The sequence below is a fragment of the Molothrus aeneus genome, chromosome 1, assembly GCF_037042795.1.
Source record: "Molothrus aeneus isolate 106 chromosome 1, BPBGC_Maene_1.0, whole genome shotgun sequence".
Taxonomy (NCBI): Eukaryota; Metazoa; Chordata; class Aves; order Passeriformes; family Icteridae; genus Molothrus; species Molothrus aeneus.
In genome coordinates, this window is record NC_089646.1 from 87,438,726 (window position 1) to 87,455,706 (window position 16,981).

Sequence of the window (16,981 nt, forward strand, 5' to 3'; positions counted from 1 at the left end):
GCTCCTTCTTACCAGGCACAAACACTACTCCAAAAAAAAACCCTACCCAAAAGATCAGCTTTCAACTGAAACACATTAATTTGAAAAGGTAAGATAAATAGACTGAAAAGTTCTGGAGAAGACTCTAGAAGGCACCCCTGAATACAGGAAGCTAAAAAAAATTCCATGAGGTTGCAAGAATTGTGTTTCCTGAAATCAGAAGGTGAATGCTACATTGGACGTCCCATGTAACACAGACAACAGGAAGTTATCCAGCTACCATGAAACTCTGACCAATGCATCCTTATCTGCCTAACCCTCATCTTCCGACCAGCTGCCTGCTGATGTATTAACTGATGGAAAAATTACTTCTCCTCGCTTTTCTAAGGTCTTCTGTAACACCACATCAACAAGCAAACACGTGCCTATTAATGATCCTTCCAGTAAGTTATATGCAGCTAATTAGAGCTTTGATTCTGTCTCCCTTACAGCTCCTTTAAGTCAGGTTATAGCACCCTGAGCTCACAGCTCGGCACCACTGCTGAGGTCTGCAAAGGTGAGATAATGACTTGGAAAAGACAGCGGTGAGCAACATCCATCATGAAGGAGGAACTCTTCACAAAGCATCTGCTGAATTCAAGGTAAAGGAAAGTAACCTGTTGTGAGACAGACCTTTACAACACCCAACAAATTGCTTCCCTCTTCAGCATTCCTCAGAGCCATGATTTGCTGAATTCTTTTTAAAACAGGCTCTTCATACATTAAAAACAGACAAAAAAAAATGCAACTAAATTGGCTGAAGGTCTTACAGAATTCACTGATTTTCCAGGACAAGGCTATTAGAGAAAGTGCAGCTGCAAATCAGCTAGTCACCTAAGGTAAAGCAGTCTGTTATGTGATGAACAGGGGAGAGAAAACTAAACAGCAAAAACCTTACCCATAGCAGCTATTTCCACCATGGATTCTAGCAGGCTGACACCCACACACCATGGAGTGACAGCAAACAACCCTAAAGGCCTCTGAAGAACTCCACTGTTTACAAAAATCATCTAGATACTTGGGTACTCATCAAAAAAAAAACCAACAAAAGGCAAAGCACCACTCAAGCAATCAACACCTGTCTGTGTGAGGTCCTCCAAGGTGGGTCAACAATTTTCTTGAAAAACACATTTTAATCTCAGAGAAGCATGGCCCATGACTGTTGCCAACTGCAGTATTGTAACAAAACATGTTAATGCCAATGTTGTACTGTACCCAAGCCTGCAACCAGATTATCAAAAATCCTGGAGCTACTTCCCCTCCTTAGACAATTTTCACAGAAAATACAGTCCACCAACCCCTCCATCCAAAACTACCTTTGATGAAACAGCAGCTATTTCAAAACTACATTTGACAAAACAGCAGGTATTTCTGCTAGTTAAACTCCTAAAATAATAATCTGGAAAAAATTTAAAAATTAATCATTACACAATGAATTATTTTCCATTCACTCTCTGAAAGAAATTGCAAGATATCTGTTCTGGATCAGAAGCAGTAACAGGAACTGTGTCCAGGCAACCCAATTTCACAGATCAGACTGAAATTACCTGGCAACCTACTCTGCCTTAGACAAACAGCACAGGTTTAACAAGGCCTTCTGAAGGCCTGGCTACTGCTTAATAAGTGCTCTTGCCTTTAGACACAATACAGTCAGCCAATTACCCATTAAATTAAAACTATTTTCTAAGGAATGTTTATTCCATTAAAGGCCATATTTAAACATTCTCTATCATGTTCTAATACACTATATTCAAATTCTTTAGGAAGTAACAAAATAAACAGGCAGAGACACAGTACTTACTTTTTATTTGCTTCTTAATGAATTTTGAATGGTCCAACCAGTGCTAAAAAAAGAAAATCCACACTTAGAAGCAGTTCCATTTCAAGATTTTGTTGACTCCATAAACTAATTACAATAAAATTTAACAGATAAAAATCTCTTATAAGGAAATAGTGCCATATTTATTTTCTAAAGTTCTCATATTGGTGAAAGTATTTATTGGCATGTTTAATAACTTCCCTTCTTCCACATGGGAAAGCTTGATTTTTAAATTCATTAGTACTGCCAGGGAAGCCACTCTTCCAGAGAAGAAACTTCAAAATGCAAGGCCACAAAGCAGTGGTGTGTAAGGAAAGCACCCTTTTGCCCCAAACCCCTGAGTTTCAGCCTCCTTTAAACCTCTGTTTGATGGAGACCCTCCAGAGCCTGTACTATCCTGCCTTCCACTGCCCCATAGCCAAGTTTTTTCATGGTAAGGATGGAGACTTAACCCCATTAAAAGCATTTGGGAAACACTGATGTATATCCCACCCCTTCCTTTTTAAACTAAGGCAGAAGATCTGGAATAGTTCAACAATGATGACAAAAACATCTGATTCCCAGCCAAATGTACGCACTCTCTTGTCAGTAGAAGTTGCATCTACAGAAAGGCAGCAAGAAACACAATCTGGTGTAAATTTAGCTTAAATCTTTGACAGTCTCTGCTCAATGTCCTACAGAAGGCTGCAGTCTTGTTTGAAGCAACTCCATGTAAATGCTTCTGTCACACAAAGTGGTAAGGGAGTTTTGGATTTCTTTGAAATAAGTGGTTTTCTATCTTTAAATATATTTTAAAATTATGAACTAGGTACTATGAAACAAAATCTTAGGAGAAAACCCTCTTCCTTCTTTCTTATTAAAGCATTAATGTTTTCAGAAAAAGGATAATCTCTCAATGACTACTTATTGTTACACCACCACCATGCTCTGTGGCTGAATAGATGTCCAGAATTATTTGTTGTCAAGTCAGTAAATAAATACCAGTATTACTATGTTCTAAACCAATGTAAAAATCTATCACAGATGTATAGATGTGTACAGATCAAAAGTCTGACAGCTTACGACCCTTAAGGTAAATAAATCTCACAAGAGGGAGAAAGAGAAATGGAACAATGATTCTGAAGGTGATTTTATTTGCAGGAGACTTGCAAGACTCCCTTAGATGAGGCTGCCAAGAAATCAATTCTTATAATCCTAATCTGGTAGAAATCTCTACCAGAATGGAAATAAAACATTACAGCAGCTCATACAAATACAATCCTTAGAGTTGCAAGTAATTTATTTTGTCTCTATTTTGCTCTCTAGTGAAAAATTACAGCCTTGTGAAATCTCAAATTTTTGATAAGGAAAGAAATATCAACATTGAAACTTTGCTTTTTTTTAACTGAAATTATATAAGATAGTTACTTTCATAGCTCCAGGGCAGATAAATTTTTCATTCTTCAAACACCTAGCTGTGAAAATGTCTTTCTATTTAATATTTATTTTGGCTAAAGAAAAGTCCCTCAAAGACAAATATAATTAATGCATTAAAAGAAAAGTTTTTCATGTAGAAAAACATCTATAATACATGCTGAAAACTCCTGTTAGTACCATGTTCTGGAACAAGCACTGCACAACCTGAACTATAATAATTCCCAGTTAAAAAACAGCTGATAGTCCCTTTTCTTGGCATGTGGTCTTTAAGGTACATTAAAGCTCAAATAAGGGTAACTTTCAAACTGATTATTTGCAAGTGCAAATACTTCAAGTAATGGCTTACAAAAATACCTAACAAGACTCCAGGAACTGCTTGTGCAGACCATTAAGTGAGACCACAGCTTAGACAGGAGCTATCATCACTCTCTGTACCTAAGCAGCCAGAGGCAGGCGGCTCCAGGAGATAAAGCACAGCAAGCATTAAAGTCACCTCTCTTCAGAAGCAACAGTGAGCTGCTGTTTCACCCCCATCCTGCACTGCACATCAAGTGTGTGATGTGCCTCCACGTGGACCATAAACACAAAGACAGATGCAGGGCATGGACTGACAGCATTATTGGCGCAGAGCTCCAAGGCCTGGAAGCTTTCATGCAGATTTATGAACCAACTCCAATTTCAGAGTCAGATATTTTGTGCAATTTCTGTGAAAATCAGGCTGAATTTTAACACTTCTTTGCCTCAGATAATGTCAGAGGGCTTCTTCACACTGTGTACCACACCAGCCTTCCAAATGTCCCTCTGAGCTGAAAAAAAAAATCAAAGCATTCTAGCTAAAGCCTAAAATAGGTTTGGGCTTGGCTACATACTGCTTGCTGACTCAATTAGAGGGAAGTGAAAGCAATGAATTCTGAAGTCTCACTAGGAAGCTGAATAAAACCAGAGGAGCCTTGCTCTTCCCTCAGCATCTAAGACTGTATCTCTGCCTATCTTGTGCTCTGGCTAAATGACCATACCATAATTTCAGGATCTGGACTCACCAAAGAAACTTAACTATGGATCTCACAGTGCAGGACCAGGACTGACCAGACTCATTTCAACCATACCCCACCATAATCCCCATATCCTGTTCAGACTTGGAAGTATCAGTGCAGAACATGGAGGAGGAAAGGGATTAATTGCTTTAGGACTGTGTTATGATAGGAAGACAGTGTCTAAGCTATTTTACCCATAGTAAGGGAAGAAAAATCCAAACCTGATCAAACTGCAGGTAATCAGAATTCTATGACTATGCTAGAACAGAACAAGTAGTTCAGCTGGAAGGGACCTACAATGACCCTTCAGGTTAAGCGCATTGTCCCAACATCTCTTAAGACTGACAGGCTTGGGACATCAATTACCTCTCTAGGAAGTCTGTTCCAGTGTTTGACAACCCTCTTGGTAAAGAAATGCTTCCCAATGTCCAGTCTGAACCTCCCATGATCCAGCTTTGAACCATTCCCATGCATCCTTTCTAGGGATACCAGGGAGGAGAGCTCAGCACCCCCTCTCCACTTCTCATCATCAGGTCCAGAGACCACTGTGGTCCCTCCTTTAGTTTTGTCAGGTAAACTGGAAGGTCAAATGCTAGATTAACTCCCATTTATTCCTCTTTAATCTCAGCAAAATTTCATTGCTCTATGAAATGAAAAATGCTTTCTATGGTATTAACTGACATAACACGGTAGCCATTGACTGGGATTCATGTCTTGGAAACAAACACCAGTGAATTCCACATGAAAGAAGCACCATTTAAAAAATATAATTTCTCAAAATACTGGAAGCATGTATGTATCTCATCATGGTCTCCTGCTGATCACTCACTTCATCGAAGTGAAGAGGAAAAAATAAGTAGCTCAGCATTTCCTAATGGTAGTAGCCAGTATTTTCTCAAAATAGATATACAGCATGGGAAGGATATATTTGTGTCAAGATACAGCAGATAAACTACAGCTGCTAAAGCAGTCAGCTTATAAGGACCATATGAGTGCCAAATGAAGACCGAAAGGAGGATTTCCATAGCCTGACACAATCCCACAATCACACACCTGAGCTTGTGAATTCCACCACCTCTCTACTTGCTTCCTAAAAGAATGAAAATTCCTTGTCTTGATTTATACAGCCCTCAAAGGTGACCTGAAAAGGAAAAAAAATTGCATTTGACCCTTTTTGACTGGCTTTCTTTGCTAGTTTAAAATGCATGAAGAACATCTTGAATAGACTGTTCTCCCTTATGTTTATTTATATATTTAACTATCAGTAAGAGGAAGCCCATTTTTACTGATAGTTTTATTTGTCCTCTGAAAAATATTGGTTGAAAGCTTTCTCAAGTCATGCCTGGAGGTACAAAGGGAGAATCATGCTCAGTGATCAAGTTCAGAAAAGAAGGTGTGCTAAACAAAAGCTGGCACCTTTAAAACCAAAAGTCAATTATCTCTTCAGTTGTCTTCTTGCTTTCTGGTTTCCTAGGCACCTGAATCCCACCAAGTTGCTTGACATTACTCACACAACCTTCTAAAGCAGAGAAGTTAAAAATGTATGTATCACATGGAGGAAGGAAACACCAAAAAATCAAGCCAATAAAAATTCTTCCCACCAAACCACAGTTTGGGGATTTCTCTACATTTACAGATTGAAAAGGGAGCAAAGGAGCAAAAGTCCTCTTTTCTTTTGCAGGTCACCTTTCAACATTATTGTGATAGTAACAGAATACCAAATGAGAACTGGGGTTATGTAGAAACTCAGTGAGTACACAAACATACACTTAGAAACAGGATAATCTCCCAAGAGTTCACAATGTAAAACAATGAGGTATTGTTCCCGTGTTTCTCTAATCCTCCTACAAAGTTATGCTCCTCTTGAAAAGGAAGGCTCGCCTGACTGCTGACTTCAGCTGCTCACTGAAAGGCTGTAGAGAAGATGATTGACACCTCTCAGAGGTATTCCATGGCAGGAGGATGAGTAGCACCAGACTCAGGAGAAATCCCAGCTAGACCGGAAGACTGTCACCATGAGGCTGTTCAGACAAAGCGCAGGTGCACAGAGGGACTGTGGAGCCACTGTCCTTGAGGGTATTCAACCTGACTGAACAAAGCCCCAAGAAACCAGATACAACTGAAGCTGCTATGAGGAGTTTGGACAGAGACAACCCTTTCAACAGACAAGACCTGCAGGCATTTTTCAGGATGCTGCTCTACAATCTCACCTACTCAACTTGAAAGAAAAAAAGAAAAAAGGGAATGCACTTCTACTCAAATACCATTCACATTATAAAGCCGAGCTGGGATTAAAGAGGTGAAAAATTTGCATTTAGAAATGAGATGAGACCAGATGAGACCAACTTTTCACAAAATAGTGGCAGGATCTTAGAGGGGTTTTAGTCCCAGCTGGCCAGTTTTGATTTAGACCCCCTTTGAACACTGCTGTCAGTATCTTGTTGAACAGGGCCCTGGCACAGTGGAACAGAACCACATCAACACCGCTGGAGGTGCTCCAGGTGCAAAGTTTTATCAGTTTTCTAAGTTGTCCCTGGCCTGAACAAGGCAGACCAGTTGCCCTCCAGCAGCCCCCTTCAGCTGACACCACTGTGCAGCTCCCATGCCAAGCTCTCTCTTGCCCTGAGAAGAAGGGCTGCCACCTTCCACAAGTCACACAGAGTGGGACAGAGTCAGCAATGAAGGGTGCAAGCAGAGCTGTCCAGCAGCAGGGAGGCAGATGGAGCTGTGATAAAGCTCCAGATTGTGATCTTGGGAAATACAAGGCCACAGATGCTAATTTCAGAGCCATGAGGGCACTGGTAGGCCTTAATGGACCTTTACCAGCCCTGAGACCTCCACATATTGTGTGGCATTCATGGAAGCCTGGCCTGTCCCAGTCTCAGTCAGTACAGAGCCATCTCAGGAGCATCCTGATAAATGATGTGGTTTAACTGCAGACCAGACAAACTAACCAAGAATAATAGAGAGATGTAAGGACATCCTTCAAGACCATTAGCCTATCCTAATTCATATCCATGTGATAACCAAATAGTATTTTGCTTTACAGATTTGACAGAATTAAAAGACAGAATTATATTAAAAAAATATAAAAAACTTTCCTGGTCTAGTATATTTCTCATTAGATTTACTTTACAGACAATGAAAGCCAATACCACTCCAGATCAATTCTAGCAATTTACTTTTAATTTTGATGCCTATGTCCAAACATTCAAAAATAAACTGAAGGGATTTGAACAAACAAACCTGACTATATCAGTGGAAGACAACTGAGAAATCACTTCAGCTCATGTTCCAAGCACACACAAAGACAAAAGAAACCAGCAGAGACTGTTTGCTGTCCCAGAGAGAATTCTTTACACTCAGGAGAGAGGTGCAGAAGCATCACTGCCAGACAGCACAACAACCACCTGCCCTGTACGGCTGCTTCTCAAGTCTGTGTCAGAAAAACGTCCTCCCAAAACAGCAGGTGCTACTGGAAGACTAAAGACTGGAATGTGTTAGTGTTTTGCAGTCTTTCACCAAGTGTTCGTTCACAAACCACAATACAGACTTGGACAGCAACAGATGGGAAGTGTTCCACATTCATCAGGTGTTCTGCATCGCTGTGGAGTCAGCCACACTGCCTGTGTCCAGTGACTGAACCGGCATTCCTATCATTGCCACGATTAGAAACTGAAGCATCAAGTGCTTCAGGATATTCTACAGCTTTTGGGACCCTCCATCTGCGACTAGTATTTTTTGCTCTTGGCTACAATCCACAGACACATGTCCTGCAACCACCACAGTCTCAACGTGCTCATCATCCAGAGGAACGAGAGATTTGGGGAGGGGAAACTGAGTCACAGAGGAATGTCACAGCTTATTCATGGGGAAAATAGCACGTTTCTAACAGTAGCAGAAAAGGAAACACTTAGCATTATCAAAATTTTTACCAGTATCCCTTCTTTCCCACATCCAGTATATTGAAAAAAAGGCTTGTCCCTATTTTCTTCTGCTTCATGAACACTTGTTTAAGTATTAAGAAGTACAAAAGGAAAAAGACTCCCAGATATCACACTATGAGGCTAATTGACTGGTTTGAACTGCTCATTTTTCCCCATCCCTCACATCTTAAGAAGTCATAACAGTAATATCAAAAGCAGCAGCTGAAAAACTCGATCAATGAGCCCTTAAAAGAAAATTCAGATAGATACAGCAGAGGCAGTCATAATGAACCAAGGCCCTACAAGTCCCTGACCCAATACCTGAAACATCCAGGAATCTAGTTCTTGATGTGTAGAGGAAACAAAGGTACTGACATTATTTGTTGTCCAGCTTGCTTCCTTCCTGCCCCTCAGCACTACTGAAATCCTTTGTCATGAGTCCTACACGGTCCTGGCTCTCTCAGAAAAACCTGGCCAGAAGGCAGCCTTTCATAGAGGTGAGAATCTCAGTGTCAGAATCAGTGCATCCTGACACACTGCTGCTGGTCAGGACCACTCTGGGCAACACAGCTTTGGGAAATTTTTTTCTTTCTTGTTTTTTTTTACTTGGAGCAATTGCTTTCATGCAAGCCTATTTCACTTCTACACAACCTTCTCCATGTCCTCCTTCCATTGTCTTCTCACCTCTTGCATCAACACCCAATTTAGAAACTGGTCAATATTGAGAAGTTCAGCTGCAAACATGGTTTACCAGGACAATTCACTGCAGGTTGGTCCTGGTACTCATTTTCCCAGGGAATACTGGTCCCTACCATAGCCATGGGCAGCACCTGCAGGAGGCACAGGGTGTCCTCACTCATCATTCTTGCTGTACACACAGTAAATCCAGTGCTTCCCAACGTGCCAGATACACTGCTGCAATCACACATCCTCCAAAGGGTTCAACTGGCTGCAGGGCACAGCTGGGAAAGGCTGTTCCATACAGACCTTCTTTAATCTAAGGGGTCTTTGTGACATTAGAGATCAGACATAAAGGACTTAAATGACTTAGAGGATCACTGAAAGAGACACATGTGAGAAAAAGGGCAATTTAATTCTTTTGCTTCCATCCATTCCCAGGGATGACAGTAGCTCATTTGCACAAACTAAAAAAATAGAGATTTCAAAGACTTATCTTAAAAATCCTTCCCTTTCAATTACTCTGCAATTGTTCTTGTGAACAGAAACAAAATTATAATGGAAGCAAGCAAATTCCAAGCTAACAAACATGGGCAATCCTTCAGTTATACATTCTTGTAAAACACAGGAGGGTCTGGGAGGGTATCCATGTTTTGCCATCAAAGGACAGAAAATTGGAACAAAGAATGCAACTGTAGAAATGGGGATATCTAAATCTTGAGAGACCCTATAGAGTTCACAAGGAGCTGTTAACCACAGAAAGCCTTTTTTTTTATTAAGATGATTTGGAATAAGAGAAAGAAAGGACACTCCTGGATTGAAAATGAATAAATATCAGCTACCAATATTCAAAAACCCAAATCAACCATTGTAAACCTTGCATGCAACCAGGTCCTACAAAGATCAGTGAAATACTTCCTCGTGGCAACCGAACTTCCATAGTATGGTCTCCCAAGATTTTACTATTGCTATTTCCAACCTCAGCTGAAGTTTTCAAGGCCTTCTGCTTTGCTAGAAAACACAGGCTGTAGTAAAAGTAACTGAAAACCCAATAAGCTTTGCATTTTCTCTAAACCACTGCAGAGACCTCCAACATCAGAGTGATACCCTTCAGTCACCCCAAGCACTCCATCTCTGTTGAAGTTCTGTAACAGCTAGAACAGGAAACTGTTTCCTTGTCTTAGAATATTTCTACTTCAAGAGTTCATAGCAAGTAACTCAAAATACAACAGTACACTAAGATTTGTTTTAGAATAAACTATTACATGATTATCTACATAGTTCTAATCCTTCTGGATATCTTCAAAGAGCACAAGATACAAACTAATGCAGAGTTCACTGAAGTATTTTCTGCATTACTGCTGACATCTTGCTTTTTACAGCTTTATGCTGGGGGTTTGTATTAAAAATAAGCTGTTCAAACAATTAAAGTTTTTTTCTCTCTCAAAGCAGATAAATTCTAATCATCATTTTGTTTTCTAAATCACAGCTATCAACACTGCTTGTCCCAAGTCTTTGGCAAAGTTACAGGACTGAAGGAAACAGTGAACTCAAGAGCTGCTGGCCTTGGAGCACACAGAAGCAATCTCCACTATTCAAAGACTATTTTGTGCTCTCTTACTTGTAATGGTGGCTTAAAGATGTTTAGCCCTTAACAATACATACTAAAGACAAAGGCTTAGAGCCTCAAAGGGGTTTACACAATTTTAATCTCCCAGTCCCCCACTTGGCATTGTGTGTCTGGGCTGGCACTAAGCAGAAGCCCATGGAAGCTAGGCATTAATTGCTGTGCAAACAAAAAGAGCAGGTCACAGGTTCAAAACAGATGAAGGAAGGCTCTTAAAGCCTGGAACCTTTTGGCACAGGGTGCTGGGCAAGATAAAAGCTTGTGCTTGAAGTTCTCTAAGCTCTACTCTCTGCCCAGCTTGAGCCAGACCAAGAAACACAAGAGACAAGTAAGAGCTTTTGGCCTTGCACTTCAGGGAAGGTAAAAAACTTTTCCCTCAACACCCCTCCCAATTCAGGAAACCACAACCCTACCACCAAAGCCCTGCAACCAGAGTTGGCTTTTTTCAGACCCCCCCAGCAGCTGTTCACAGCCCTCATCCCTCTTGCAGCTGTAGATGCATCATGTACTTCCCTCCTTAACACAGCAAAGAAATAGCAAACAAACAAAGCTGAAACACTTGCATGTACAGGCACATTTTGCCCTCAACACCACTGAGAGAGCTACATACAGAAGACATAGCTACTCACATCTGCAGCTTTCTTACCAGCCAAAAGAGCCCTTCAGTTTTGCAAACATACAAGAAAATGGGTCTTCCCAGTTTCCTCAGCCCAGCTTTTGGCTGATCTGCCCTCATTCTTGCTGAGAAAGGATATTTCACTCTCCCTTTCAGCTTCACTTCTTTCAAAACATGGAGCTCCTTGCTAGGTAACTATTCCTAGCTATCAAATTCCCAGTTGGATGATTTGACAATCAGTGACAATATAACATGTTTTTCCCATTATAAGCAGGCTCTGCTCTATTAGCTGTGTCCTTATAATCAGATTCATCATAAAAGTAGACACAATTTATGCATTTAGAAATTTTATCCGGAGTACATACACACACAACCACCTAAAAATCCCAAACCCATTATGGACATACTTCATTCAAAACACCAGTTTTCAATGATATTAATCTAAATTAATTTAGACATCAAGATAACGTTTAAATAGATTAATACTGCTTCTCCCCAAACCCACAGATTCTCTTCTTCCAGTATCAAGTCATTACAGTACCTGGATAGGATTCCTGTTTGTTGTTTACAGTGACTGGTGAAACACAGATGATAATGCAGCTGCTTAAAACCTGATCCATCCTTTGACCCAAGCTCGTTAGAGAATAAAGCTGAGAATTCTGGGATGATAAACTTAGAACCTACCCTTCCCAGGATGTCAATATTGTAGCTACATTTTCCCATTATTTTATTATGTTATCCCAGAGAAGACATCTTCTGCTGCTTCATAGAAAAAACCACTTACGAACTGACCAGAGAGCACTAAAAGAAACACTTATTTTCCAAATATGCAAATTTTCTATCTACAGTGCAGGCTTTTGTCAAACTTCCTGCTCACACGGAGTAAGCAGACAAAGGAAAAGATTATCTGTCAATACAGTGTAATCACAATGCTGTAGTCTTTTAACCCTATCCTATTAATATATCTATTCAGATCTGTAAATACTTTTTTTAGATAAATTTTAACCTGTAGATAATGGAGGGCCTTATATAAGGAAGAGAAGGAGAACTTTTAGCTAAAAGGTTTTGCTCTAGCAAATGAACCTAAACCCTCAAAGCAAGACAATGTGTGCACAGAACAGCAGAGAGAGAAAATTTACAAGAAATCCTTGCTTGCAAAACATTTTGAATACCTTGAGTCTACTAACCATCAAGCACATTTTTCTTTACCAAAATTCATTGTTGTTTTAACTTGTGTGCAATCAATTCACACACGTCACACAAGATGACTCAGGACTCATTCAGAGGATGTAGCTTTATGTACAAGAACCAAACATGGCATCACTTGTTTCAGCCCCCAGTGCTGACATCTCTCCATGGAACTGCACCAGCAATAAAGTAACAGGCAACAGAAACTACCACAAAACATAAAAACCAACTTAAGTTATACTCACTGTAATTTGGGAAGCATCCATGAATTGCAGGCCAAAGTAATCCGTTTCTACAAGGTCCAAATGATACACAATCTGGTCAAATAACTCCTGTCCCTTTGCATGTTTCTGTAACAGAAAAGAAAACACTTTTTAAAAAACTAGCCAGTGTGGGTTTGTTTTGGTGTGTTTCTTTTCAAGTTCAAACATGTGAGAAGAGATACACGGAGGAAAATAATATCAAAAGAGCAATTCTATTTATTCTGAATAATTGCATTGACATATCTTTTATTTTCCTCAGGAAGCAGAGAGTGACATGCCATTCTTGTCTGCAACTATTCCAACAGCATCAGATTTCACTCTCAAAGCAAGCTTTCAAAGTTCATCATAATTAAAAAACATACAAGAGAAAGGGAAGGGTTATGCCCTACTTAGTATCCTAAGTCACAGAGCCATCATTTTGTACCCCAGGAAGTCAGATTCTCCAGGAAAACCTTGATTAACATACACTGCCTGAAATCTGCTGGCTACCAACAGCAACTACAGTCATGCAGTGCCACACCACCACTGAAGCTGCAAAATAAATTCTGGACAGCCTGAACACTTGAAGAGCACTGTGAAGAAAATTAATGGGATTTGATAATATTTCATTTATGTTGCCAATTGCCATAATATTTACAGCCTTTAAATGAAGAAACAAGGGTCAAAAAAGCTGTAAATCTTACTTGGCATGCCATCTGAAACAGGCAGGCATGGAAATAAAAGTTAACAACTAAAACCCCAACTATGGCCTAAAGGTAAGGGTAGAAAACTTAGCAGATCTTAAAGGTAGGCTGCATTGGCCTGGGTACTTGTTTTGAGGTTAAGGCAAGAATTTAGATACTCAGTCTTCAGCACTAGAAAACCAAAGTTTGAACATGACAGGTGGGCTGAAGAAAAAGGCAACAACAAACCAATTTTTCATGCAAATCCTGTTGAGTTACTTCGGGAAGAAAGTTTTCAAGTTCTTGAGCAAAATCATCCCTTGGCCATAAATACATGAGACAATCATAAATCTGAGCAAGAGACTGAAGCTACAGCTGTACTTCATACAAGGAAGTACTGACCAGGATCCACTTTTGTAACTGCTGTCCCTCTTACAACTTTAAGGATTTTTTTTTAATTTTTTAAAACTAATATATTAGGAATTCCAATTTACCCCAAAATGTAGCAAAATTCACAGTGAAGCATTCAGTTCCTTTAGTTTGGTCTTCTGCACAAAGGCACCATCAATTATAACATGCAGAAGTCCTGTTCAGGGTTCTAGGCTGTCTAAAATAAGTTTTCTTCAGCAACAAGCAAGATCACGAGTTACACCTCTGTTTTTCCAAGAAAGTCAAGCAAGCTCAAGTATAGGAAGCAAATTTTATTTAAGTTGTATTTTTTAGGGTTCTTTAACTAACAAAACAAAAGAACACGAATTGTATCAAATTTCAAGAACAGAATTAAAGCTCCATAAAAGCTTAACACCAACATTAAACTGTCATTGTAAAATACTGTTCCATTATTTTGAGGAGGGCAAGAGGCAGATAATAGACATTAGTAACCAAAGTTCAACATTCCATTAAAGGCAGATGAGACTACAATGGCCTCTTAAAACAGTACATTGCTAAGAAGTGATCATCTTTACTTGTACTGTAATTGTTACAAACTGAATAAAAAGTATCTAGAACATATTTTCTCATATGGAGTAAAACCAGCACTTGCTAAAGGAAGCCAAGCCAAATCTCAACAAAATTTAAACAGATCTTGCTTAAGTGAGGGAGAAGAAAACCCTCAAAAGCAATAAAGAGAAACGGCAGAACATGAAAAATTCAGAAGTAGGAAAAATGCACTTGATGCCCTACTCTGCCCATGGTTGCTTGCTTTATGGCATTAACTACCAGTATATGTTTATCTTCCACTGCCACACACCCAATAGAAACCAGAGAGAGCACACTCCACCTTCTGTACCCAAGCAGTAGTTAATGTTTAACATGTGTTACATGCAGAATAGCTCTGCACTGCACAGCTAGGCCATAAAATGCAGTACTACATACACAGCTTACAGGAGATTGTAACATTTAACTTGTCACTAAATGAGCTTTCCCAGCAACTTGTACCCCTTAAATGATAAAGCTGCTGCAGCTAGCAAATTGCTGACCCAAAACTCTCTTTGAGATGTTGCACTACAGGGGGAGATAAAAGCGACTGACTCCTTTCCTCTACTAACAGTAAAGGATTACCTGTTCTTTATTCTGCCTCATCACTGACTGACAATCCAGCAGGTCAGATTGTGGACTGATAAATTAATGTGCACTGAATGAAATGGGTGGAATAGTCAAAATGGAAGACTTTTTCCTTAGGCATTACATATGCATGATAGTAGTCTCGAAAGCAAAAAAATTTGATTTTCATAATCCTTTTCTTCTCCCCTCTTCTAGACAAAACAGTAGCTAAAAGACATGTTTCCCCTTTCAAAATCTGGTACCACATAAAGACAATTAAATTATTGTGTACAGTAAAATTTTCATAGTAGATATAATAATCTGGAATTTAATAAATCACACTCTCTCTATGGACCTTTGACTTGTGCTTATTTTCTGAAGATACAGCTAAAAACCCCCAACCATAAACTAAAAATATTTTGCAGTCATACCTTGCTAGACAGATGGTTCAGAAGTATCAGATGTAAATGGCCTGCATAACTTATATCTCACAAAATTAAGTACATGGCAACAAACAGTATGCATATACTAGTAAACAGAGTTGCTATTTTGTTGGTATGGAAGTTACTATAATTGGGAACAGTGATGTAAGAAAACTTGCAAAACCTTGTGTTGACTTGGGTGTTTTTGTTTGTTTCTGTTGGGTTTTTTGTTTTGTTGGTTTTTTTTTGTCTTTGCTTTCTGTTTTGGTAGGGTTTTCTTTTTGGTTTGGGAGTTTTTGTTTGGGTTTTTTTTTGTTTTGTTTTGAAACATCAATTAAAGCACCGCCAGTTTCCGGTGGAGTGTTCCTTGGAACTCAGGAGAACTTGTGTGAGCACCATGAAACCTCTCAGGCAAGCACTGGGAGGGTGGGCATGAAATGTTCAGCTTACAAACAAAACTACAGCTGCAACCTGAGGCATAACTGAATTAGCATGAGGCAGGCACTTGATGAAACACAAAAACTCAATTACACGTGCAGACTGGGAACCTACCTGATAATGAGCAATCACTGAGAGAAAGGAGAAAAAAAAAGTTTCTCATATCAGTCGCCCCTGTTCCACCTAACAGTTATGAGAGTTTTGTCCACTGTTTCATTAAAGCCATTCTCAAATAAAACCCCATATCATCTTCCTTGGGATCATCAATCACACTCAGAGAGAATTCTTATGTTAAATCAGGACTCGCTGAAAATCCTACGAGGACTCCAATTGGGATGGGTATAAAGCACCTTGCACAACAACAGTGACAGCTGCATGGCCCACATTTCAAGTAGGCTACATTTTCTGCTGCCAGAGAGTTCCCAGTCTCAGGGAATCTATGGAAATTCCTGTCAGCCAAAACATGACAAAACAAAGATTAACTTCTCTAATTAGAAACTCTTCCAGACTTGACATGGAAATAGGCAAGAGATTTTAATGTGCTTCTGGTAGACATGAAGGAAAGAGAACACTGATCAGCCAGGGACATTTTACACCAACTGGCCCTGTCTAAACAAGCTGATTAGTGTTGATCTTAGCTATTCCAGAACTCTTTGAAAGGTTTTTGCCAAAGGGCATGAAAAGTGGACATACATGCCAGAAAAGTCCCATTTTAGAGCAGATACAGTGCAAGGATGCTACTGATCACTCTCAGAGCACATACAAGCAGAGCTGGAGAGCTTCTGCCCACATTTTCCCCAAAGCCAAGTGCAGTTACTTGAACCCAAGTGGAGAGGCTGAAATTCTTGAGTCATATTAGAGAGCTCAGACTACAGGGCTACAAACAAACAACTAATAGATTTCAGAAACAGTTGAAGCACTGCTTGGGAAAACAACCTGTCAAATAGGCCAAGAGGTACATGAAATAGTCTGCCAGCTGACAAAATGACAACCGAAATTAAGGAAAATAAGCTATCACCAAGAGAAAAGTCAAAGCCAATTAGCTTTCCAACCAAAGCCAATGCATCTCAAACTGAATAGTGAGTAGGAACAACAATGGGTAGGTAGGGCAGGCTTAGTTTCTGTTTTGAAAGAAAGCACAAGATTATGGATTCTGCAATATGTTAAATACTTTTTCAGAGTGGGCTGCTGTGGTCTGGGGGTCAGTCACTCCAGGTCTGAGCTTCTAGTAAATTCTAAAAGGCACCTTTGTAGCTAGCAAGTCTCACCTCCACAGGCCTGATACTGCCCTGCTCTGATGGCACCAGCATTTCCTCTCCTTGGCACCTCCTG

General features: G+C 39.8%; 1 protein-coding gene across 3 annotated transcripts in view; it reads right to left on the reverse strand.

The window, feature by feature from the left end:
* The window catches only part of EPB41L4B (erythrocyte membrane protein band 4.1 like 4B), a 170,138-nt gene that overhangs the window by 105,850 nt on the left and 47,307 nt on the right, over positions 1-16,981 (reverse strand). For all 3 annotated transcript variants that reach the window (XM_066560253.1, XM_066560245.1, XM_066560263.1), the window contains exons 2-3: positions 12,568-12,672; positions 1,820-1,862 (exon numbers count right to left, since the gene is read on the reverse strand). In XM_066560253.1, the coding sequence (XP_066416350.1) occupies positions 1,820-1,862; positions 12,568-12,672 (148 nt within the window). The remainder of the gene's footprint in view (positions 1-1,819; positions 1,863-12,567; positions 12,673-16,981) is intronic.